Source organism: Glycine soja, chromosome 16 (genome assembly GCF_004193775.1).
Source record: "Glycine soja cultivar W05 chromosome 16, ASM419377v2, whole genome shotgun sequence".
Taxonomy (NCBI): Eukaryota; Viridiplantae; Streptophyta; class Magnoliopsida; order Fabales; family Fabaceae; genus Glycine; species Glycine soja.
Window position 1 is genome coordinate 3,570,022 of NC_041017.1, and position 26,693 is coordinate 3,596,714.

Consider the following 26,693-nt stretch of genomic DNA (forward strand, 5'->3'; position numbering starts at 1 on the left):
ACTGAGATGTGATAACAATGTTCTCTGGGAGTAATTCTAATCATTGTACACTTGAGATTCTGTAACTGAGGGCATTTTACCCTGAAAGGGAAAAGGCAGCAAATGTGGCACGAAGAAGCTGATATTGACACAGCAAAGATGAAGGGGAGCAAGAAGTGTCAAATTGGATCACATTTGAGTAATATTGTTTTTCTATTGTGTATGTAGAAGATTATCCGCGGTTTCCCCATGGACCAAGACATCATTGAGCTCACCTAGGAGTCTTAAGTGCCTTAATACATTTGTTCTTGAAATCTTGTCAGCCTTATAAGGGAATAAGATTAAGGCTAACAAGATTTCCAATCAAAGTGTATTAAAGTTATAATATGAGTTCACTTTTGTTGGCCAACGATATGATTTTAAATGCCATATGAATTCACTTTGTAATAAGAATTTAATACATTTTTTTATTATGTTTTTGGTCTTGATTTTTTTTTAGTTTTCACTCTTAATCTCTAAATTAATTTTTGACTAGTCTCTGTTCCTATGGCATTACAAAGTAATTTAAAAAAGAAAATCGTCACAAAACATAATTAAATAATAATAAAAATAATATCACATCATCATTTAACAATTGTATTTGATGGTAAAAACTAAAATTATTAACAAAATAAAATTTTAGAGATTAAGATCAATCAAAATTTAATTCAGGAACTAAAAATGAAAACTAAAAAATATGCAGATCCAAAATATAGTTAATCTTTTTTTTCCAAAATTAGCCAGATTAGAGGTTTTATATAATTACTTTTAATTTAGTAGCTTGTGAAGCGTTTGTAGTCCAACGGTTAGGATAATTGCCTTCCAAGCAATAGACCCGGGTTCGACTCCCGGCAAACGCAATGTCATATTTTTTGTACCAAAAAGTAGCTTGTGTAATGAGTTTTTTTTTTTTTTTCAATTTGTAGTTAAATTAGACTTAATGATTTAATGTATCTTTCATTAATTATCTTGCAGAGTCAATACTAATAATTCATCAATGTATGTGACAAAATCCCTTGACGATGGATATATTTGTCCTTACATGTTGTAAGTTGACTTAAGCATTCAATTTTGTCATAGACACACGCAACATCTGTACAATAACCAATTTCAATGCTATGCCCAAACGAAAAACTTTAGTCTACGTATTTATTCCAAGTGGGTGGGCCGTCCTTAACGTTATTTCTTATTTTCATACAAAATTATTCTATTTGTTTTATTTTCAGGGGATGTTTGATAGGAGACGAATTCTTAGTTTTCTGGGAATTATAGGTTGAAAATTTTAATTTTTCATGTTTAGTATGCATTTTAAAAGAATAACATTCCTGGATAAAGAGATTTCTCAAAAATGTTTTTAATCAGTTTCTCACGAAAATTTTGAAAGATGATCTTCTGATTTTTTTTTTTACTAAAATAAAAAAATTTATATTCTTACTTAAATTATATAATGTGGTAAATAATTAAAATAATCAATCAAAATGATTAACCAAATAAATTTTATTCATTTTAGGAAATATGATTCTTAAGATTTATGATTTTCAGGAATGAAAAAATTTCTTTCCTATCAAATTTCCCTTACCTTGTGTTTGGATGAATATTTTTAAGAAAGTAATTTATTTTAAATGGGATATTGAATATCTATCATTTTAAATTTAGTGTTTGGATAATCTTTGTTAAAATTAAAAATTTGAAATTCCGTTGAAAGAGTTGGAATTTTTAAAATCATTCATTTGCAGACATAAGAGTGTCTCAAACTCAATGATATTTTTCTCTTGTATGTGTATTTTCTTTCCTATCCCTCCCAATTGTGCATCCATGATTATTTTTCTCTAGCGAACCTTCCTCACTGGAATCCCAACCCGTCAATGATCATCTTTGCCAGAGCCCCAACCCGTTGATGATCATTTCCACACTCTCCAACATAGAATCCAAATCAGCGGCAGGAAGAGTTGAACCAAATCACCGATAAAGAGAGAAGATTAACCAGCGAACCTCCACTTGGGCTTAAAGATCACCACCAACCAGAAATCACTATGGTGGAGTGTTTTGTAGTACAATGGTGCTGGTGCAACACTGCAACTATAGCAATGCTCACTGTTTGAGTGTGCTGTGTTGCAGAGAGAAAGTGAGGAGCGACAAAAAAAAACTTATTTAAAATTAATAATTAATAACAATTTTGAATTTATGTGAAAATAGATTCAAAATTTAAATAATCCAAACAAGTTATTTTTGTAATTGAATGAAATTTAATTGCTTTCAATTGAATTACTTGCATTTCAAATTTTTTTGGCATTTTAAAAATTCTCTATCCAAACACATGGTTAAAGATTTGTATCAAAACTATACTAATAATAAAATCTTTCTTTTCATTGAGTTTTGTTATTAAAAATACAGAAAAAATATATTTTTTCCAAATTAAACAAAGACAGGACTAGGTGTTTCCCGTAAATTAATGCGTGAAAGCATGCAATAGCACAAGTGGCTAGTCTGAAACACCTTTAGCTATTTAGATAATTTTATTATTATGTCTACCTAAACGCTTCTTTTTGTGGTGCTTCTCTTAATCATATGATTTTGTACAAATTTCAAGAGTATAAATTAATCATTTGAAATAATTGATTGGGAGGGTATGGTTTTGTTAACGTGATTATAGTACAAATATATGTGGTGAAACAACCAGTATTCTCCTTCACAATACAAGTACACTAGTATGGTTATTCAGTGCGTGTTTGTATCTATGTTCAGTCCACCTAAACGCCAATCCAAGGTCCCCATGCTTCTCCGTTTTTACATGGGAAAGTGGAAAACTTATGTTCAACGTGGTTGAAACAGTTTTCCAAACACACCCTAAGTGATTTCAACAACAGTGAATGATGACATGTTACCATCAGCTACTGTGATAGTTGCCGAGATAGACACTCCAACATTCTTGGAGATTCCATGACATCTTGAGAATAAAGTCCATAGCCTATTCTCATATTCTGCATCTCTATGATGACTTTTAAAAGGATTTTCCTCAATCACCTCTTTCTAAATAAAGTAAATATTGAATGTTTTTATGTTTCCAAACATTGAATAATATATTCACTTGTGTTTCATTTAATTCTTTCTTTATAAAATATTAGAAAACTAATGGAAGAATATATAAGAGATTACATTACCCATTTTCTAAACCGTTTACAAATCCTAAACCTCAGCTTCAAACCTTTGGCACTTGTCCTTAAAGTTTGTAATACTTGACAAGCTTTGAACTCCACTTTCAATAAAAAAATACTTTACAGCATTTAATCAAGGCAATGATAATCAAAATTTTCCAAATTATCCGCTAAAGCTTAACAGTTCCTCTCTAGAGACATCATTAATGTGCCAACCTGTACTTGCCATAAAAATGGATACAAATTTTAAGCTACAAAATTGGGTAGAATCCAAAATTTACTTTCACATCAAAATTCCTTCCACATTATTAAGGGCCCTTTTTGCTAACTTAAACTTTTGACTTAGATCTTTATTGTTTTTCACAATATACTCCTTTATGAAAAACTCAAGGCCTTGCCTAAAACTTTCAAGTTCAGGGGTCACTGCTGCACGTGTGAAGATATTCCATACCAGGTTTTCAGGATACTCTAAAATGGACTCAAACAGAATGCGGAAATGCATGATCCTTTTTGGTGTCAATAGGGTGATATCATTCAGATCCACAGTCTTCAAAACAGAAAGGGAGAGAGTGAAAGAGGAAACCATTTCAGCCACAAATTTTGCAAGGTGCATTGATCTCATTAGCGGCATTGACTCCAGGTCCTTAAACTGGTCCCACAGGCAAAACTGCAAATAAAATCATTGGAAAAGAACATATGAAAACGGTTCATACAGTAATGTATTATTATAAAAATATCTAGTAAAATAACGCGATTCAGATTCCAATTCCTAAGCATGGATTGTTGTAAACCAATCCTCTTAGCCATGGTTCACCAATTTTAAGAGAAGTTGAAAGTCAATATGCCTATATGTATATATGAAAAAAAAACTAGAACATGTTAACTTGCTCTTGTTATTGCAAGCAATATCATCAATTTCTAAGGTATAAGAAAATCTTTGAGAAAGTCTAGCTATTAGTAGGCTCATTTTTTTTCTTTTTTAGAAAAAAGTAAATGTTTCAGAGAGAGTAGAGATTTAGAAAGTAGTAAATAGATTTAGAAAATTTATTAACAAAACATCTAAATCCATGAAACTAAAAATGTACCATTACCACCGGAAGGCCTCATGGAGTGCAAATAATTTGTTAGCTGTTAAAAATAAATAAATTTGTTTATCAAATTCATTTTGCTTAAGAAATTCATTAGACAATCTCAATGCAAACAATTTAAGCTATCTGATAATATTCCCTAAAAAAAACCTGAAGTATTCAGTTTAATTGTTTCTTATTGGGATTTGCATCCTAATTTTTCAGATTGCACCTCAATACAATATGCCCAAAATAGATATAAAAGGAGATTTTGTTGGTTGTTGATTCAACTCGACATGCACTTTTGGAGTAAGGAGACAAAAGCTGTGCACATTTTACGAGACAGTTTGATCCACTTTGGATGATTTTCATCCAATTCATTTTAAAGGTTTTGCTGTTTTGGCAGGAGGGAGAAAAGTGCTTTTTCTTTTGGTACTGGACATGCAAACCCTTGCATAAGGTGCATCTATCAATTCACAATTCAACAATTATGATGCACTCCTCATATTTTTCATAACAAATGCTCCTCTTGTCATATTTTTCCTCTATGTAAGTAGTTATAAAATGTAACTGTTTTGACTCATGAAGCAAATACTACACAATTCTACAATTTAGTTCTTATCTAAATCCTACAAGGAGAGAAAATCAATACCTGTAGAGTAAACTTGTGATTTTTGTCATGCTCGCATAACTTGGAAGCCAGCACTGTATAATACTTGTTAAAAACTTTCTCTTGCAAGCAACACTCCACAAGAACCCGCATGATATCTCTGTCCTGTATATCACAAGATAGAAGGCTGCAGAATTGAAATAAAACATTTCTAAAGTTTAAAAAAATGAAGGAAATGAAAGGCTTACCTGCTTGCCTGGTAACTCCAATCTTAGAAGCTTCTCAAATGCATCAAGATAGTCCTCCCCACTCATTATTATACAAAAGATTGCCCTTCGGGCATCTGTGTTCATCTTTTGAGCAGCGGCGAGCTGAAGCATTCTTTGGGTTTCATGAACATCCTTGTCTATTCTGTTGGCAACTTCTTCAACATTACCTGTTGAAGAAGCCACATCCCCAGACAACCACCATTGGCCCTTCTTGTCAGGATCAAGTAACTTGCTCCATTTAAACCCTCTAATCAAAATGTCATCAACTCTCAACTGAAAACAAAATTTAAATTAAGAATTTGAAGGACATATGAATGTCTTTTGAATAACAACAATTCAAATGATGATCACAAGTATCTTTTTCACAATACATATGCTGTGCAAAAGACAAAACAACTAAAAGATGCAGAAATCAATCAACTTGAGAGCTACCAAGCAGATGAAGTCTGGAAAGTTAGTAAACAAGAGTATGAATCTTCTTTTAACAAAGAGAGCAAAAAAAATTGAGGCTGATATTGTGAAGAAATTTAAAACCTTTGAAAATTTTACAAGATCATCTGTTCTGAAACTACTCGCATCGTAAGAATGGAACTCAACACTGTCTTTCAACATGCCAAGAATTTCAACTGTCAAAGACACTCCCTAAACCATAATACCTAAGCTTGGATCTTCAATTATATATGTTTGAATAGCTCTAAAGAAAGTACATTATTTGGTCTTATGAACAGTAGCATTTGCAGCAAGGATGCTCGGCCACAGGAACATCATTTCTTAGATGACCAAGTAAGTTATCCAGAAATAAAGGGATTGCCTTAGCAAAGCACAACCAACATATAACTTAGCTTTCTTTTTAGCAAAGTACAAGGTAATGTTTTATTTTATTTTTGAGAAAAAAAATATAATGGAACATAACAGGTAATATCTTTGCAAAAAGAAACTTCAACAACAAACAATGCCACAAAACACAAATTAGAGACAGGGTACCTTTTGTAACCACTTCTTAATCCGAGTGTGATGTGCAGAGTCCTCATTTGGCTTTCTTTTGTTATTCTTGATGTCACATACGATTTCAAGCATGAACTCCATCTACAAGTGTTACCAAGTAATCAGTACTGAATGTGTGTAGAAAAAATAGTTTTTTCCCTTTTATGATAAAACAAAGCATGCTCACTCTTTTACTATTTTGCTTTTCATTGTCATCTCCAGAGGAAGCCTTCAACTTATTTGATGTATTCTGAATACTAAGAATGAAATCTTTCATGGCAGCTGGATCATCAGCCCTTATTTTCATCCCACAACCTATTCAGACAAATAAAATAAAAATAAATCAGATGGTTCACTAATTGATCAAGTTCCGTGTAAATTATACAGAGAAGTAGCCACTGTATATTACATGGAATCATCAGTTCAGATAATTAAGGGGATAAATGTATGAGTGAAGAGAGGAAAGAGGTAAAAACCACATACATAAATTTACAACCACCACCACCAAAGCCTTTTTCCCACTAGGTTGTGCCAGCTACAGAAATCAAATGATGCCATGTGTTCTATCATGAATCCTTAGAAAATCCATTTATAGATTTATTTTTAATGGTTTCACCTAGACCTTTCTTGGTCTCCTAGTCCTACATCTAATTATATGGCTATCCAGCATCTGGTTCACTCCGTAGTCCATACTGTGTTTTTATTAGCCTTCTTCTCACAAGGCCAAACCACCTTAGGCAAGATTATACCATCCTTTCCTCAACAGATGCTACCCTACTTTCTCTCTAATGTATGCATTTTTTATCCTCTATCTTGTATGTACACTCATCTACCACAGCATTATTATCTCTGCAACACTAAGTTTAATAGCTTATGCTCCTAGTGACTGTCTTTATAGCCCAACATTCTGCTCCATAGTCCATACAGCATCAAAATCTTATGGTTGAAACTCAAGTGGTAGAAATGATTAAAATAAAGCAAACAGAAGAGATCTGTCTTGCAGATATAAAAAATGAGGAATGTAAGAATACCCATAGTGCTTGATACACTATCAGAATTTTTCAGTGAAGATACCACAACCAAGCTTGGTTAGATCTATGAACAAACCAAAGGTTGCACTGTATGACTATAGCTATCTGACAATCTTAAGTTTGTCAAAGTAGTCCCATGCAAACCCAACAAAACAAAATGGATATGGTATCAACAAACACAAAAAGCCTTTAAAGGAAAAGAATCCATTTCACCAGTAATCACTTCAATGGGGTACTTCCATTAAATGCTTAAGCATATGATGATATAGCAGTCTGCTAGAGATAAGGATTACTAGGAAACTTTTATATAAACCTCTACCATTTACATACATGGAAGCTCTAACTAGAACTGAACACAAACCAAAAACTAAAAAGACAGAACACTTACATTGTAACAATGCCAAAATGATAGATACATCTGCCTCAGTTAAACGCTTGCTCAGCATGACCAAAAAGTCATATATTAAATCACTGAAAAAGCATTACAAGATATATTTTAGAAAAATGTAGTTAACAAAAAGTTAATATAAAGTGTTTGGTGCAGTACAGTTTACCCACCTAGAACAGACTCCAAATATGCATAAATAGGATAAGAGAAGAGTAAGATTCCGCAAGGAGAGATTGTCTTCTTTATTGTACTCATCCTGAGCAGAAAATATATGAAGATTATAACTTTTGTAATCTCTAAAACACTGTAATGAGAGCAAAAGGTGGTCTGGAGAAGAAACTAAAACTGAAAAGGGAAATGAGTTAAAAACATATCAGCAAATCGGTTTTTAATTTATTTGTTTGCATGATATACCTCAAAGCATTTTGCAAAGGAAGCCATAAACTTTGCACTGAAGTCAACACCGACCAAGCATGCCATCCCAGCAACAAATGCAGCAAAAACAGCAGCATACCTTCACAAGAAAAAAAATGTCAGTTACAATGAACACAACAACATAAAAAGGCTAGAAAGATAGACAGCAGGAACAGCCACCAGGAAAAATTACAGGAATTAGGATTGCCACAGGGACAAACATAGTATTTAACACAGGATAAAGGACGAAGAATCTGACATCTCCAAAGACCAAATAAAACTTTCTGAATCCCTACACAATGTTTACAATAATAACAATGGCCTCAATCTCGACACCCAAGATTAATTATTCTAAACTATACAGATTCCTGCACCAGAGTATCTAGAGTGATTCAATCATATCTTAGATATCACTGTCAAACAAGCTTTTTTAACCATGTTTTACCTTCTCATATGGACAAAGAATATCCTCAACCTCTTCCTTTTCCTATGCCATTAATGTTGTATGTTTTCACATTTCCTGGTTGGAGCATCTGAATATAAGGCTTAAGGCTAAAACTAAATCTGACAGAATCCTTATACAATCAATCTTTAAAAGCTTAAATTCATCTTATCCTATCATTTAAGACTACAACTAAATTCGATTGAATATCTTCATTTATTTTCTGACCTTCCCCTAAAACCAAAATAGAGCTCAACAAATTGCCTCCAACATAAAAAAACAAAAAATCAAGGATTTAGCAACTTCACTGAGGGAGGTAAGAGTAGTAAGGCAAAAATCCTTAACTGTTGATTTCCACGAGGACCACTAGAACATGATGCCAAAACTTCCTCAGTCAAGATCTGTGTAGCAACACTACGAGCAACAGACTGCAACGGATTACATCATAGAAGTTAAGTAACTATTAAAACTCCAGAGGAACAAAACTGCTTTTGTTTCAAAGAAGCTACTAGTATGGAAAAATAAAACATAAGAAACATAGGCATATAAGTATGTATGTTGAGTGGACAAATCAATTAGTTGGAATAGTAACTATCCTTTGAAAAATCATTGCACCAGAAGTTCCCAATAGTTAATATGATCCTATATGATTCAATTTAAAGCATAAACAGCAGGGGAAGAGTAGCAGCACAAACGATTTTACAATGATCACTCATTCTTTACGTGGAGAAGATAACCAAGATGATTCAACAAAAAAAAAATGTTCTACCAAACTTGTTCTAATTCATAAAAGTTATCAATCTATGCCCTAAAGTGACTTCAACCTCCATGCTGGAGTTAGCAAAAGGTCTTCGTACTTTATTTCTTCCAAACTAATTAAACTTTGACAAGGCAACAGTGGAATAAGATTAATCACTTTATCTTTAGAAATGGGCACAACCTCACAAATAATTTAAAAAGATAAGCTCTTTTCAATTAAAAAATGTTAAGTGCAATAGCGGAATAAAAGGAATGGGGGGGAGACTAAGTTTTAAGCCTTCCTAGAATCATCTTCATCCTCTTGCTCACCTCTCCTTTTATCCATTTCAAAACAAACTCATAATTTTGTTACAAGAAATCAAACAAACATTAATTTGCAAGACTGCTATATGAGCGACATACCTGAAAGATCAAGGACAATTCCCCAGTAATTGACTCAACATTAGATTCAGAAAGTCTATTAAGAAGGCCTGAAGAAAAAAGTTCAAGTAGAAAGAAAAGCAATTAATGGTATACAATTAAAAATGCCAATTCAAAACAAAGCCTATCCTACTTACCACGCACACGTCTTCGAATTTGAGTATGCTCTTCAGGTTCATTGCCTGCACGAGCTCTCAAGTGAGGCGCTATATATTTTTCTTTGGCTTTCTTTTCCGGAACTTCAGCAGGAGCATCCCCCAATTCCGCTTCCATTCCACAAGATTTCATAGGCTTGGATATGCCAACACCATCATCCTCCGCATTGTCTTCCTGCTGTTGACCCGACAATTTCCTTTTCTTAATTTTCTTCCTTGAAGGTGCACTATCAGGAACATCATCCGATTCTACGTCTTCTTCAGAAGTTTCTACATGCCGTGATACATCATCCATTGCTTCCACTTTCATTCTTTTCTTTGAAAACTTGTCCTTCTTAGTCGATGAGCTCTTCTTCAATCTCTTCGTGGACAATTCACCAGTACCAAGAACCCCCCCTTCTCCCATGAAATCAAAAGCTGACGACATTCCATCGAGTATTATGTTCAGCCCATCATCCAGTCCCCTCAATTTTCCTTCCTTCACCTTGAGCTTCTTGGAAAGCTTCCTTTCAAGTTCTAGATCCTTTTTGGCAGCTATAGAAACATCCTGCAGGCCCATCATCTCCACCATGCTCTTCCTGGAACATTTGTTAGAAAAACCCTTCTTTGTTTTCTTCTTTTTCTTTGCAACAGAACCACCATGTTCTTCCTCTGACAACATGTATTCTTCATCTGTCTCATGTTTCCTAGAGTAAGATTCCAACTTCTCAATTTGTGTTTCCTTGACACTAGGACTAACTGATGTGTCGGATTTGCTTTTAGTTTCTAACTCTGAATCTGAATTGTTGCCATGTTTTTTCAAAGCTCGAGATTTCTATACAACAAGAAATTAAAAAAAAAAATTTCATTGTTTTGATAAGAAAACAATACATACAAATAAAACTAAAAAAAAAAGAAGCTATGATAGAGTTACCTGGTGGAGGAGCCAGGAGTGATGTTTTGATGCATTCTTTGCCAAGCGGGATTCTTTCCTTCGTTCCCGGCGCGATTTCTCCAAGGTTTGCTTCTCTGAAATGTAGTTTATTCAAAAACACACCCAATAAAAAAGAAAGAAATTGAAATGCAAAACTGAAAAATAATAAATTTTAAAGTTTAAAGGAAAGAGGGTTACCCATGCTTTGCTTCGGAAGTGAAGCTGAGAAAAGGGTGTGAAGGTTAGAGGAATAATGGTGCCGGTGAAGACGCAGAACGGCGAGAACGAACCTGAGGAAGAAGACGATTGTTGCTGGGTTTGAAATTTGGGCAATAGGTCACTTCATCGGCCTGAAAATTAAAGGCCCATTCATTAAGGCGGGGTTTGTGGGCTATTGTATACTGCACACATATTATTGCATCCTACACCTCTCATTACATTTGGGAAATTTCGGAAAGTTCATTCCAGAATATAAATTGAATGAGCTTTCTAGAATGCTATGAGGTGTCCGATGCAATAGTAGGAGTGCAGGATATAAATGCTATGTTTGTGATGCTATTTGATTTGGTTTGGGTTTTCTTTTAATAAATCATTTGAACTAAACATAAAAAATAAAAAAATTATATATAATTCGATTTGAAAAAATTATATCCAAATCAATCTTTTCTAGTTTCGTTTGGATTGATTTAGCGATTTTTAATATTTTTAATTTTATCTTTAGGTAGTTTTTTAAAATATTTAATTTAACTAAAAAATGACATTAACACTATCAAACATTCAAAATTTTATTTAGACATTATCACCCAACTTTACCTAATAAATTCATATACATTTAAAAATTTATCGTGTTTTGACTTAATAAGTTATATGAAGTAGAAATTAATGATCTAGTCAACACACACAAATATAGTTAAGTTCAAATTACACTTTTTTTTTTACTAAAGTATAAATTACACTTAGAATGAATTATAATTCAATCTTATATATTTGCATTGTATAGGTAAAAAAAACAAAATATAGTTAGTGCGTGTGAGTAATCCCTAGAAAGATAAGAAAAAGATTGAGTTTATAGCTAATTTTTAGATTTTGTGTGTACTCGACCTATCTGTTTTATACAGGGCTTAGAGGACATTTCAGAACTCCAAATGAAACGTGTGAGTAATCCCTAAAAATATAAGAAAAATATCTTCATATTTGTCACAAATAAGTTTTGGTCAATCTTGTCATCTCGAGGATCAAATTAAGTTTTGAAGTCAGAACCTCTATACTTGAATAATTGGATTGTGAGTTTGGGCTTTGTTTTGTGTTATTAGTTTAATTAGGGAAATTAGATGGGCCTAGTCAAGGCTCATCCATTCCTTTTGAGTAGTCACTCTATATAATAATGTCAGTTAGTTACTTCATTTTATAAAAAACTGAATTAGTTATTTGTTATGCAAGTTTTTTCTTTTCTCTCTTCTTCTCTCAACTTTTCTTCATTCTTCTTCTTATTTTCACTTATGTTCTTCCATTTCTTGCACAAAATTTCATGGTTTTTCCATTGTTGATGATCATGGAAGACTAAATAATTAATCAATTCAAGGATCCACTCCAAACAAAATTGAATTTGACTTCTAGTTTAGTATTTCTAATCTTTATGAATGTTCATCTTTCTCTCCAATCTTATTTTTTATTTTCATGATTATGATTATGCTTAAGATTGAAAATGGATAAGGTTATGGATTCATTTCCTAATTTTGAAATTTAATCATAGATTGTTTGAATGATTTTTCAACCTAATTTGCGATTTCAAACAATTTAGAGATTAATTTGATTGAACTATCTCTAGTGCATTTGATTGAACATCATTCGTAGAAACTATGATATTTCGATTTACATTGATTTGGTGAATTGGATTGATGATATTAAACTTGACTTGTATTATGTTCTTGTTCTGTTTTGTTTCTTCATCTTTGTTTTTGTGTCTTTTCGCATTCCTTTATATTTACTTACAAACTGTTTGATAAAATTTCCCCCTTTATATTTATAAGTGAATGAATGAATGTATGAATCAAATGGAATCATATTTCTAAGTTTGACTTAGGTTAATCCAATGGTACAAAATTTTTTAATTTTATTTGTTTTTGAAATGATTCCACAGGCACTGGCATTTTGAAAAAAAATAGTTGTGAATAACTTTTATTCTTGTAGTGAAAGAAGTGAGAACAAATTACCATTCTATATTTTGCTATCCAAATCCTAATTCATGTAAATTATCATATTTTTAAACAGTGCAGATGGTCAGCCATGAGAACAAATTTACTCTTTTTCAGTTTTAGAGGGAAAATTTTTCATTTAGTATTCACATGTGCCTAACAAAACTTTTTTTTTTATTCAGAACAAATAGAATAGATTAAGAGTAACAGATGTAATTTTAAATGAATCCGGTTATAGATGAGATTGTTTAAGAATTTCACATAGACATTCTCTTTTATGAATTTTATTGTAATTTCCCTTCTTTAATTTTAATCTCTCTAGTTCTCTACAAGTTCCAATATTCTTAATTTTATTTTAATTACAAAAGATTTTCAATCTTTTTTCTGCATTTAAAATTTAAATAATCTGTTTTTTCTTAGTCAAAATGCTAGATGTATACTATTTTGTGCGTATTAATATTTTTACACTAGTAATTGACTTAGAAAGTGGTGATTAAAATGTATTATAGTCACCAAAACATTAATCATCACAACGGTAACTATTGTTTTGGCATCTATACATTTTACACATGTAAGTCTGCAAGCTAATAATACGACATGGAAGGCAGGCCGCGGGAAACAAATAACTCTTTTCCAATGAATATCCATTTGACACGTTCCACATGGCATATATTGAAGAACTCACCATTCCGAAACAAAGGAATAAATATATCTTATGTCTTATATAATTGACAGATAATTATTATTATTAAGCAAATACTTACTAAGATATGTCAGCTTTTAAATAGATTTTTGTATCTCAACATATTTTCTAACTTTTAACCGAGAAAAACCTTAAACAAAAAAATGTATAATTCTTTTTTTTTATCATAATATTAATACAAAAGTATCTATTATTAGAAGTAATTACTAATTTTATTTAAGATCATAAGGACACATAAAATTTATATTTATTTTTTAACATAATTTATTTCATATTCAATATCATAATTTAAATCATACACCATTTGATTAAGAGATATATATGTTATTACTTATTATCACTATAGATTAAGTATAATTTTATTCAGACTATTACAATTTACAATTGTACCCTTTAAGAATTAATATTTATGAATAAAAATAATTATCCACTTTATGATTAAGTCAAGAAAAATTATATCCCTGCGTGTAAATACAAGTTATATGGTAAAAGCCGGCCTGATCCGGTACCCTTGTCTTGGTAGGAAGCTTGTTCCATGTATGTCGATAAAATCAATACATAACAAAGTCCTATATATAGTCAACATTGAAATGCAAATTGATGTGGGCTAACAATTAATTCATCTAAGCAATAACATATTTGCATAGATAGACATTAATTTGTTAGCTAGTCCAAGTCTCGTTTCATATATTTTAATTTAACTCATTAGTTCAGATCAAATGGCTTCTGCAGCTCGCTTGACCTTCTTTGCCGTTTCCATGGTTTTGCTTTCTTCAGTTGCCATAGCAACTGACTTCACTGTGGGTGATGGGACTGGCTGGACTCTTGACTTCAACTACACAGCGTGGGCACAGGCCAAACTTTTCCGTGTTGGTGACACCCTTTGTAAGTTCCAAAAAAAATTCATTTTTTTCATTGGATAGGATTAGAGTATGAAAAAAAAATTCTCTTTTTCCGTTCAACTATTTAAGTTAATTTTATAACTCCAACTATAAAAATCATATTACTTAGTCAGAATTCAAGCTTATAAAATTCTAATTATTTGTTTGATTAGTGTATAGTAACACGTTTCTCCCTTTTTCTCCTAAGATGAAAACTGTGATAATTAGTTTTTATTAGCGGAAAAACTTATATCCATGATTTCTTCTTATATTTTTTCCTCTAACTGGCAAATCAATCTTATAATTTTAATGACAAAAATCATGATAATTAATTAGTCAAAATTCAAGCTTATAAAACTCTAACGAAATTGGATTATTTGCAGTCATGATTATAAAGGTGTTTTTTAGTTGAATTTACTGAATGATTTATGAACTGTTAAATCTTTTATCAGACGATTTTAATTGAGTGACTACGTGAATGCGCGATTTAATTTCCAACCGCAGATCGAGAATTAGGATCCAATTCTAAGTATTTGTTTGAATAGTGTGTAGTAAGTAAGACTTTGTTGGATCCCTAATTAAGATGAAGACTGTGTGTTGATGTTAATATATGAATGGGCAGGGTTCAATTACGACAAGACGAAGCACAACGTGGTGAAAGTGAATGGGACAGAATTCCAGGAGTGCAGCTTCACGGCAAACAACGAGGTACTTTCGAGCGGAAAGGACAGCATAGTGCTGAAAACGGAAGGGAAGAAGTGGTACGTTTGTGGCGTAGGAAACCACTGCGCTGCTCATCAAATGAAGTTTGTTATCAACGTTGAAGCCCAGGGTCCTGCTCCTGCTCCCACTTCTTCTGCTCCTTCTCTAGTTTCATCTCTATTTGGACTCCTCTTCCTTGCCATCGCAGCCATCTTTGCTTGAGCATCTTTCTTTATGTGTGTTCTTTTTTGTTTGATTTTCCCTGCTTGTTGAATGAATGAATTATTATCATGACTTATTTTGTTGTTGTACGCTAGCTGATCTTAATAATACATGTCTAATTTGATTTGGACTAGAAGATAAATGTCTTATTTGCGTGGTTGTTGATTTTTCTTTTTCCTTCTGCATGCATGTGATCGTAAAAGAATATCTCTATAAATCACTAGAATATCTGTTGACACTCATAATTGTGTTATTTTTTTCAACAATTATTATTTCATATGCATGGATGAAAAGTCAAATTCTTAACTACATGAATACGTATAAATAATACTTGTACAAGATAAATGTATCTTACACAATAATAACACTAGATCAAAAGTTTCATATGGAACTCAACGGATCAATTATTTTTTCAAACAATTAATCTTATAAAACTAATCAATTATGGTTAAATTAAATGAAAGATAATTGTGGTCAAATTATTTAATTTAATAAATAAGAATCAAAATAGAAGAGTGGATCTAAACGCATTTATAATAAACAATCTAGGATTATAATTTCATACTTACCCTAATTTTCCCCAATTCTAATTCTAATCAAACTACAAATATTGTCAATTATCAATGTTTTCAATTATTAAGCTTTGGTCATGGTTTAATAAAACTCATTGTCCTAATTAATACTCATTTGATTATAAAAATATCATATTAGGTCAAAGGATTAAATTTAAAACAAGGGTGATCAATTCAATTAATTAATCTATCGAAATTTCTTATGACTAGTTTGATCATGCAAGTTACATAGAGATAATCTCTTCTTAGGTCAATCAATTACACATATGATCACTTTATACAATAGATTAAAATTCAGAGTGATGAATTCTAAATTAACAATAAAAAAAAATTAATTGACTAGAAAACGTTGAGTGTTTCATTAAAATCAGAAAAAAAAAAGGAAACAATACTAGAATGATTAAGGAGATTAGTGGCTCACTACCATGACAAAACTAAAAATCCCAATTAATAACACAAATATACCAAAAGAAAAGGAGATTTGACAAGAATTCATCACAATGTTGATCTTTACTCTCTTCCGCAACTAAAAGACTCTCACACAACTATTCTCTCTCAAAACTCATAGAACAAAAGATACTAAAAAGAGGTTATCATTCCTTATTTGTAATATTCTTCGGAGATCATTCTTCAATTTTTTTCTTAATTAAATAATTAATTATCTCTTAATCTTATCAATTAATTAGGGTTTAAATTTGATAGGTGATTATTGTAATCTATAATTAAGAGATGACAAACCATAGACATACATAATTAAGGCAGTGATAGAAAATTATCATAATTTTGATCTTTTGATTTACATCAAAATTCTAAGATTTTTAATTTTTTTTCACATAAAACTTCTTAAGCATTTGCTTTTCACAAACTTATATCAAATTATGTGTTTTGTCAAATAAAATATATCAAAATATATGAATATCACATAAAAAATATAATCAAATGTGTTTATCACTTAAGAAGTCCAAACTCCCATCACTTAATCATTGTTGGTGGTTACCAAATGTTGTTTCCATCATTTAGTGATTTTGTCTTGTCTCACAAATTAAAAAAAAGTTTTATTACTTGTTAAGTACTTATAACAATACAAATTTTACTTTTCAGTTATTATACTTAAAAATGATTCACTCTAGTTCATATACGTGTTATTATTTTTAATTTATTTTAGATTTTATACTTCTCATTTTTATCTTTTTTGGTTTCAGTCGTCTGAAAGAAATTTAAAATAATATGTAAAAGAATAAAAAGAAACGATTTTTAAGTATAAAGGTTAAAAGTTAAAATTGATACAAGTATAAGAATTAAATGAATAATTAAATATTAAAAAAAATTTGACACTGTAGTTTATTTTTCGTTAGTGTAAGTTATATATACTCTTTCTTTTTGTCGATATATATACTATTTTTGAAGGAAAATAATGATCAGGCACGTAGTTAGAGGATTTGTTTCACCCAAAACAGGAATAATGCTGAATTGAAAAACGCGCGTAAAAACCCATGATCAACCGCAGCAATTGCACATTGAATTAATTTGCATCATTTTGGATATCCATTATTTCAAAAGTAAATTAAACAAGCAATAATAGGCCACGCCAAACTTCAATTCCGCCAAATAAATTATTCTGACACAACAACTTTCTCCTTGTTCGCATCATTAAAATTTACAACGCAATCACCTTAATTAAACCAGAACCAAAGATCCTGGTCTCTAATTGTGAAAATATGAAGCACCTTGGGCCATGAGGCTTTTGCTTACATCTGCTAGGTAACTTGCTATAACCAATATCAGAACCATCACAAGCATGAATTTTAGGGCAACTTCTCTAGTAGTTTCCTGTGGTAACGGCCCCACGTGATTATAATTTTCTTCAAACTGCTGGTACTCTTCTGCATGAGCCATATCTTCTTCAGCTATTGCCTCTTTGGTTGAGGTTTCAGCTTCTTCTTTTTTATTTGCCCTTTTCTCTTTCTTGTGTTCTTGCTGATCCTCTTGGTTAATTTGAGGACTTTTCTTTGGCATCACCACCGAAAGAATGCTCTGCATCATGTTGCCATGAATTGCATCGTCATTGCAGTGTGATGGAATTTCGAATTCTTTCTTGAAACGTTTCCATCTATTTCCTTCGAAATGACGCTCCCCACTTATTACCAACAAACCAACATGGTTTATCTGAATTCTTATTTGGTCTCTCCTAAAACCTGAAAAAAAAAACAAATATGAAATATGTGTGGTCTAGTTTGTATAAAATGTTTATATGAGTATGCATAAATTAAATATATATATATATGCTATTTTTATGAAGAGGTGGAACCATTCATGAAATATGCTATTTATTCTTTATAGGATTATATACGTTTTTTTGTCATTTCGAATTTTGTGTTTGGTTGCTCCAAAATTATTTGTTTCTTTTTAGTTTTTATTAATTTTTATTGTTGATAACTAATCCCTAGGAGAGACAAAAATGGACAATAAAAGGGCAAAAAGTTAACCTTATAAGTACTAATTATAAACAATAAAAATAAACAAGAAATAAATCTAAAAAAAATAAAATAGAAAGATTATAACTCAAAATTTAAAATTGATCAAAGATTAAAAACTTATTGAACTCTTTTATATATATAACTTTAGATACATGCAATTTAACATGCCTGGAAGGTGAAGTTCAAGGGTGTCACGGCCCTCTTCTCTGCGCCACATAAACAAAGGATCAAAATCTTCATAAGACCGATTAGCATGCTTGGTAATTTCCATTATTCCAGAAGTTTGGTGTGTGAGTTGCTTTTAGGTTGAAGAGGAACCAATTAATATATGTTGGTGTGTCTCCGTAGCTTCTTTTACATATAGAACGTATAGAAGAGACTGGTAAGGTAAAATAAAAAGGGCTTCAAGGTTGCCTTTTGGGTTCGTCGATCATGAACTAGAATTATCCCTTGTTAACCTTTCCAAGTCTCGTCAGCTTGAGGGTTAGTAATTTCTATATATTGTTTATATTTATAAACAAATACTCTTCCTTCGTTATATATATATTTCTCTAAGAAATAGGAATATTGGGATCATTCAAGTTGTACCATTCGTGATAACAACGCATGCGAATACTATACGACGAAGCAAGCCATGAGAATTAGTTAATATTTTACAAATAAAAAAGTTCCATGTACTCTAAGTTTTTAGTTTAATTAAAATAAATTCTCATATATATATATATATATATATATATATATATCATTAAGCATACAATGAAAAGTATTAATTGTAATAATCAATGTTTAAAAATATTATAACAATAAAAATCTTTAACATGGTTACTATTAACATTAGTATAATGATTATAATTATTTTATGTGTTGAATTACTGATCTCATATCAATGACATGTAATTCAAATTTTGAACATTTATCTATCAAGCCTGACCCAATAATAAATGAGGCTTAAAGAAAATTTTAAAGAGAAATTTATTATTTTAAATAAAATTTACATTTGAACCTTTTTTGCTAGCATTTGTGACTTTTTTTTTATTAATATATGTAGTTATTGTGTTATAAAAATTAAGAATAAATTTTATTTTACTCTTATTAGGTCAGCCATGATCGTATTCTGAAACATATATTACTAACAAAAACTTGATGCATTTTAAAAAAAATATAAAAACTAGATTACTTAATTAAATTCAAATCATTCTCTAATTAGATTGAATAAAAGTAGATTTAATAATATTGTATTTTGGGTGACCTTGGGATATCTCTCGGTAATCAAAGATTAAATCTATTTAAGATATTAATATTTTTCGATGAATATTGTTCAATATCACAAACAAAAAAATAAATTTTAATAATCAATATATGTGTGTGCTTATCCTACCTGTCGATCCATTGCACGCAATGTAGCAGTACCTGGTGAGGCTGAAACAACGACGAAATTGCCCGAACGGAGGAATGTGAATGTACCAATAAAATACGGCGAAAACGATGACAAGAAGGAGCCACGGCCACCGGCTGGATTCGCCGCCGAATGCTGTGTCCTCTGCAAATACTTGATTATCTCTATTGTCGTTGAACACTTCCACAAAGAAGCCCTAATGAAATCAAAGAAGAGGATTGTTTGTCATGCATGCAAGCCTATTATGGCCTAACACAGGCACCAAATTATCAACTTCAGAGTCTCTATGCCAGTTTTTTGTTTTCATTTTTTTTTATTGTTAGGCAAAGCAATTTTTTATGACTAATAAAGAAAAAGGAGTGCTACAATGGAGCCTATCAAAGGGTACAGTATTGTCAAACGAAAAAATAAAGTCCCTAATATAAGGGTGCCACAACATTATGCAGTATGGTATAATACATTGCGGTAATTGTTTTTTCACAACCTATAGAGGGTATGTTTGCGGTATGTTTGTCTCAGCCATACAAACGGACGGACGTTTGTAGGAAAATGAGGTTAATAAAAGTATCTACATCCTTCTTTTAATTCACCCATTGGTTTTTGTCTCATAATTCGTCCATAAGTTGAGTGATAAATTAAACATGCATAGATCAAATAATATAAATTAATTGAACATTTTTTTTAATCACCATAATTAGATTCTTTGTCCCTTTTAGGATTATTCTTTTAATTTTTTATTCTTTACTCCTTTTAGATTGATGTGAGATTAATCTTTTGATTCAGAAAATCAAATTCAAGTGTTCTTCACAAATTTATTGTGTATTATCAATTAAGTTATTGAGTAAATTAATTGAGGATTTTATTTAGGCCTTAAATTTTTTTTAAAAAAAAAAAAAAATATATATATATATATATATATATATATATATATAATTGAATCTTTGCTCTTGTAATTTTCTTATAATTAAGTCATTAGAGTTAGTTTACGATGGCTATAAACATGTACAGTAAAGTGAAAAAAATATAATTTGTAGCAGTTTTGACAATTCTAAAGACCTAATTACAAAATCTGATGCAACTTTTAGTTTAAGGATCACAAATAATGTAAAAACTATTTCCACCAAGCAAAGCGGCAAGGAAGTGGTTATAAATCTTCACTGTGGCCTACACCCAGACTCCATGTCCCTATAAGCACCTTCAGAGAGGTTGGTCACTCAACCCAACAAGTCCATTTGGTCGAAATGTTGGAGTAGTCAGCAAACGCGAAAGGAAAAAGGAATCCTTTTTTTTTTCCTTTTACTCTATCTCGTTCACTTTTTTTTTTCTTGTTTTGGATTTGAAGGTTTTGTGATGGTTATGGGTTTGGAATTTGGATGCTCTGAGTGATGGTTCTCGATTGGTTGGTCCATGGCTTGTGGGGCTGATGGGATGGGGTTTAGTTATGGTGCAAGTGAGTCTAACTTCTCTGTTTGCAGCAGTATAAAACTGTCACAAAATGCTCAGTTTAAAAATTTGTACATGCAAGTTTTAGAGTTTTAAATCGCTAACAGCTGTATTTTAGATCGCCACAAACTTTAAACCAAATTGTTTGTTACATCAACGAGGTTCAGCATAAGTGGTAGACAATTTGGGTTTGATTTTTGACAGTGCATTCAAACAAGATTTGTGTGAAGAGATAAAACTCACAATTTCTTTATCTAACAGAAACATTAGTCTGATGACTTCTTGGTTACGAAGATATTCTACTTTCAATAAAAAATAATAATAAAAAAGGATTAAGTTCACATATTTAAAAATAAAAATGAAAGACTTGAATTCATTAATTTAAAAATACATGAACCAAGAATAAATTTAACAAAAAAAGTTTTAAAAACATTTTTTCTCTGTACTTCTATAACTTCGAAGAGTGCAATGCTAGTTAACTAAGAAGCAAATGTAAAGAGTTCATGAACATGATCAACCTTCTAGACAAATTTGGTAGCCTTTTATTCTTGAACGTTTTCCAAAAAGTGATATGGACATCCATATTTTTTCGTTTTTATCTTTCTCTCATTAGATATTCATTTACATATTGAATGCTCATTTATAATTTTTTTCCCCAAATTCTCTTTTTTCATTTGATTTTTTTTATACGTCTGTTCTCTCGTTTCATTCGGTAGTTATGCTAAAACAACTTTTACGTCATATTACTTTTTAGCATTAAAAAATGCATCTCGCACCTTGTGTATGTATGCCCAACTTTGTCTTTGAGACTGCATTTAATTTCATCAATTGGCGGTGTGGAAAATGAAGAAAGAATGGAATAAAAAAAAAAAAAGAATTTAAGGGAATTGTAGGTTCGATGATGGAGAAAACTTAAAAGTGGGTTTAGTGTAGCAAGTTCCAAATTCGGACAACAAAACAAAACAGACCCGTTAAAGGTGTACATATAAATAGGTGCACGGTCTTCACTTTTAGGACTAGACAATTAGCTAGGAGAGATGATGCTCATTCATTGATGCTGTTTGTTGCACACGTGAAAAAGCCACCTTGTAGTCCCATCTTCAAAACCAATTGAGGAGTGAGAGTTTTTTACTTGGTACAACAATTTATAAATAAAAAAGAAAATGAAGAAGGGTGTTGTAAAATAAGTGCAAAAAAAAACTAAATTACTTATTTGATTTTAGATTATTTTAATTAATTCAATTTGATCATTTTATTATTAAAAAGATTAATCAGATATTTAATTTTGAAATTTGGTGCAACGTTACTATTTTCGACCAATTGCATTTCAATGGCCCTAACGAAAAGAGCAACATTACATCAGTTTTAAAACTAAGGGAAGCAATTTAAAATTTTTAATAATAAAGAGACTAAAATGAACTATAAATAAAGAGACTAAATTAATAATTTAGCCTAAAAAATAATTTTAAAAAGTTGAAAATTTTGAGTAAATATTATATGTATTGATATATTATCATTATCACATATATATGTATATATGAATTAGTTCTATTGGTATTTTAAAACAATTATTTACTAATCATATCAATAATAATTAAGTTTTGAGTGGTTGGTAGTATTTTTTCCACTGAAAATGAAATTGAGCTAGAAAATAATTTACACTTTGTGAATAATATACTCCAAATGTGTGTGCTGCTTTGAGATTCAAGAGCTATCACTACCATCCTCAAATATCCGAAACATAACAGACAGGTAGATACAGCATACACCTAAATATTATGGATGTAATTTTTTTTTTTTTAAAAGGTATTATGGATGTAAATATATAATAGAGAGAGGGGGAAAATTAATGCCAAGCTTTCTTTTTTTTCCTTTTTTTTAAAAAAAAAATTCTTCCCAAAATCTCGCACTTTGCATTTGCATGTTATTTTCAATCACATTCTCCTAATTGCTTCGTCCATTTTTAGTCACGTTGAATATCGTGGCTATGTCTGTAGAACCTCCATCCAACTCGGTGGCCGTCGCAGAAGGACGATCAAAGAATGCCATGAAGCCCAAATGTAACTTTTTCTTCTTCCCACCAATTTTGTTATATTTACAAATTAATTAATTTTTGGATTTTAGGTGAATTTCATTGAGGTGCCTGAAATGTCCATGCATAACAATGATGCAGGGTTTTGATGATTAACATGGATTTTTTACTATAAACATGATGTTTAGGGGTGCTTGTTAAAATGTTTGGATTTGCAAAACTTTGGTTCATTTAGGATCTTGAAAAATGTTTGAATCCCATGAGATTGATTCTATTGTCATATAAACATTTGTATTAATGAGATTATCCATTGAATTCTATTGATTTCTCTTTATAGAATGATTACAGGATATATATCTAGCTATCATATTGCATCACGAGAATAAACATCATTATTTTCATTGTCTTATGGTTTCTTTGTTAAACAAAATGTTACCTTTTTTATTGTGTTATTCTTACGGCTCTTTTGTTTCTCAATTATTAAATCTGAAGGACTTTTATTTTTATTTTTTACATGATGGAGTCTCTGTGTTTTCTATAGCATTTGTGACTCATTAATTATTTTTTTTATTTGTGGTAGATTCTAGATTCTCACAGCAAGAACTTCATGCATGGCAACCAATTCTAACACCTAGTTGGGTACAACTTCCAATGTAACTTTTGTAGTTTTACAACAGAATCATAGTATGGAAACATTGTTTGTCTCTTCTAGATTTTCTCAATGATTTTATTTTTTGTTTTCCAGGCCATTTCAATATTTACGGTTATAGAACTCATCTTCATTCCTGTTGGTCTTGCTTCATGTTTGCATCAGGGAGTGTAAGAAATTGTCTTACTAAATTATTTTTTTTATCAATAAATATTGTTAGAATTGTTGGTTTTTATTAGCGGAAGAATTCAAAACCACGATCTCTCTCCCATTCTCTTCTCCTTTCACCACTAGACACCTTATATCTCTCACATTTTAGTATATTTCATGGTATCAAATAGTAGAATTTTGGTAGTCAAATTGAATGTGTATTGAACAAGATCTTGTGATGCAGGTGGTGGAAGTTCCATTCCGATATGATGATGAATGCCTTCCACCTGATCATAAAAATGATGCAGTGGCATATATTAAAGACTTCGGGTCAAACAAAACTTGCACCATGAAATTGACTGTAGTACAATTGCTTATCACTGATATGATTGAAAAATGAAGTTCTGCATTGCTTTGGGGAATTTACTTCTCCTTGTTTGTTATAATATGATAGTTTAGGCTGCCACTTTTATAAAAGATAATTTGCTGCAAATTTTGCAGGTTAAGAATGAATTGAAGGCCCCTGTTTATGTCTATTATCAGCTTAAGAACTTTTACCAAAACCATCGCCGGTATGCACAATTAACTAGCAAAATCTTTTTTTCCCTTTTTCCTTTGCATCAGTGCTTTTGATTTGGCATTTCATTTCACTTTTTAGTAGAAAGGCCTCCTCGTTAGATTCGAGTTTTGTACTTTTTCATCTTCAATAATAGTGTTTTGTTTCTGACGTGTTCTTGAATTTCAACTGAATCTAATTCAACTTCAAAAATTAGTTCTATATTTACTCTTCTGGTTTTGTGCCATGTCCCTTTCTGCATACAGGTGTACACATCTATCTATAGAACATCTTAATTTTCATGGACTTCATGTTGTACAAAATTCAATATATCAGATTAAAGGGGAAAAAAATCATTTTATGCTAAATGTTGAAATGATCTTTCCCTACCTGAATTTTGGATGATATTTTCAGATATGTTAAAAGTAGAGATGATAGACAACTGAGGAGTAAAGCATCTGAGAATGATGTAGGCACATGTAGTCCCGAAGACTATACACCAAATGACATGGGCCATAAACCAATTGTTCCATGTGGCCTTATTGCATGGAGTCTATTTAATGACACATACAAACTTTCAAGCAATAACAAGGATTTGATGATCAACAAAAAGAACATAGCATGGACGAGTGACCAAAAGGGAAATTTGGGTCCAAAGAATTTTCAGGCTGGAGGTTTGATTGGGGGTGCTAGACTTAACCAGAGCTTACCGGTAAATAAATCTTCATTGCTGAATAATTTGTATTTATGTTCACTTTTTTTTTATTTTGAGAAAATTTGCCCCCTTATTTGTATCTTCATTTTTTAGTTTCATTTTTAATTTACCAAATTGTCAACTTGTTTTCAATCAGTTTCTTGTTTTTGAATATTTATACACAAAAAGTGAAAACAACATTTTATTTTTGTTGTCTAAATGTTAATTATTAGTATTATTTATTTTTGGTAGCAGAGAGGATCCAGCTTGCGATATTGACCATCTATCCTCTTTCTTTTTACCTTAATTATCCAACCCACTTATATCTTGATATTGAAAACAAAAGGTGACAATGTTGTAACTTGTAAATTAAAAGTAAATGCACGAAATGAAAACAAAAGAAATGGGGCCTTAATTCCTCTTTACCTTTTGATATTTTGAGAAATTAATCTTTATCATGATCAACATGTGGCATGCGCCAGTTGAGTGAACAAGAGGATCTCATTGTTTGAATGCGGACAGCAGCACTGCCTACTTTCAAAAAACTGTATGGAAAGATTGAGACTGGCAATATTGAAGTTAATGATGAAGTAATGCTTGTAATAGAAAACAATTATAATACATACGAGTTTGGAGGCAGAAAGAGCTTTGTTCTTTCCACCACAACTAGGGTTGATGGAAGAAATCACTTCTTGGGGATGACATATATTCTCGTTGGTGGGATTTCCTTGCTATTTGCTGCAGCTTTCCTACTTCTATATGTGATGCAGACAAGGTGACGAACTACTACATATTTCATGGTGCTGTTAATTTTATGGTTAAAAACATTAACAAATTGGCCATGATTTTTTCTTTAAGATTGATTTTTCTTTTGGGATCTTCCTAACTAGAATCCTTACCACATTACTTAAAGAATTAAAAGAAATAAATATTTATTGTACGTAAAAAATCATAAGAAAATCTAAAAAAAATCTTAAAAAATATAATTTTACGTATTTTAATAATATTTTTTTATTTTTTAAATAATATCTTAAGATGACTCATTATTTGTCTTTCTTGCTTACATTGTTTAATTTAAATTAAAGTGTTTTAAGTAATGTTTGACCCTGGCAAATAGATGATGACATTGCTTTATTGTTGTATATGCAGGTCACTTGGGGATGCATCATACTTGTCTTGGAACAAAAATCCCGGAAGTCTAAGATGATTGGATTTCATCTTTTGAATTGAATTGTTTAACAATTCATTATTTTCGCATGTCTCAAGAAAGGGATCTGTCACGAGGCTTGTACTTGGGACTAAGTTCATGAACTTTTTAATCTTGATGTTTCATAGAACTTTCCCCACTGTTAATATATATGGGTAGATATAAATCTGTCATTTTGTTTATTGCTAA

At 31.1% G+C, this 26,693-nt stretch overlaps 3 protein-coding genes, 1 non-coding gene and 1 pseudogene across 4 annotated transcripts; 3 read left to right on the top strand and 2 right to left on the bottom strand.

Moving 5' to 3' along the window:
• The first annotated feature begins 806 nt into the window (after positions 1–806).
• TRNAG-UCC lies at positions 807–878 on the top strand. The gene has a single exon. It is a non-coding gene; the product is annotated as a tRNA-Gly (tRNA).
• Positions 879–3,207: 2,329 nt separating this feature from the next.
• On the bottom strand, positions 3,208–11,027 carry LOC114391033 (nucleolar MIF4G domain-containing protein 1-like). Its single transcript, XM_028352031.1, has 13 exons — positions 10,824–11,027; positions 10,626–10,720; positions 9,695–10,526; positions 9,540–9,607; positions 8,724–8,806; positions 7,937–8,036; positions 7,693–7,778; positions 7,523–7,605; positions 6,291–6,418; positions 6,104–6,205; positions 5,099–5,392; positions 4,893–5,015; positions 3,208–3,840 (listed from the first exon to the last, which is right to left on the bottom strand). Exons 1-13 carry the CDS (start codon positions 10,825–10,827, stop codon positions 3,457–3,459), a joined length of 2,382 nt encoding a protein of 793 aa, XP_028207832.1. The 5' UTR covers positions 10,828–11,027; the 3' UTR covers positions 3,208–3,456.
• Positions 11,028–14,122: 3,095 nt separating this feature from the next.
• On the top strand, positions 14,123–15,464 carry LOC114389093 (mavicyanin-like). Its single transcript, XM_028349684.1, has 2 exons — positions 14,123–14,408; positions 15,027–15,464. The coding sequence occupies exons 1-2, from the start codon at positions 14,243–14,245 to the stop codon at positions 15,326–15,328; spliced, it is 468 nt and encodes a 155-aa protein (XP_028205485.1). The 5' UTR covers positions 14,123–14,242; the 3' UTR covers positions 15,329–15,464.
• Positions 15,465–17,464: 2,000 nt separating this feature from the next.
• Positions 17,465–18,880, bottom strand: LOC114390297 (inactive protein RESTRICTED TEV MOVEMENT 2-like). The gene is made up of 2 exons (XM_028351005.1): positions 18,546–18,880; positions 17,465–18,095 (listed from the first exon to the last, which is right to left on the bottom strand). The coding sequence occupies exons 1-2, from the start codon at positions 18,646–18,648 to the stop codon at positions 17,605–17,607; spliced, it is 594 nt and encodes a 197-aa protein (XP_028206806.1). The 5' UTR covers positions 18,649–18,880; the 3' UTR covers positions 17,465–17,604.
• Positions 18,881–23,203: 4,323 nt separating this feature from the next.
• On the top strand, positions 23,204–26,693 carry LOC114391076 (annotated as a pseudogene).

Bases quoted from the DNA above. Each gene is read 5' to 3' on its own strand.
- LOC114391033 (XM_028352031.1), bottom strand. The intron at 9,608-9,694 runs GTAAGTAGGATA...TTTTTTCTTCAG, and splicing joins AATTCGAAGACGTGTGCGTG to GCCTTCTTAATAGACTTTCT. The intron at 5,393-6,103 runs GTACCCTGTCTC...TTTTGTTTTCAG, and splicing joins TTAAGAAGTGGTTACAAAAG to TTGAGAGTTGATGACATTTT.
- LOC114389093 (XM_028349684.1), top strand. From the start codon at position 14,243: ATGGCTTCTGCAGCTCGCTTGACCTTCTTTGCCGTTTCCATGGTTTTG. The intron at 14,409-15,026 runs GTAAGTTCCAAA...ATGAATGGGCAG, and splicing joins CCGTGTTGGTGACACCCTTT to GGTTCAATTACGACAAGACG.
- LOC114390297 (XM_028351005.1), bottom strand. From the start codon at position 18,648: ATGGAAATTACCAAGCATGCTAATCGGTCTTATGAAGATTTTGATCCT. The intron at 18,096-18,545 runs GCATGTTAAATT...TTTTTTTTTCAG, and splicing joins CCTTGAACTTCACCTTCCAG to GTTTTAGGAGAGACCAAATA.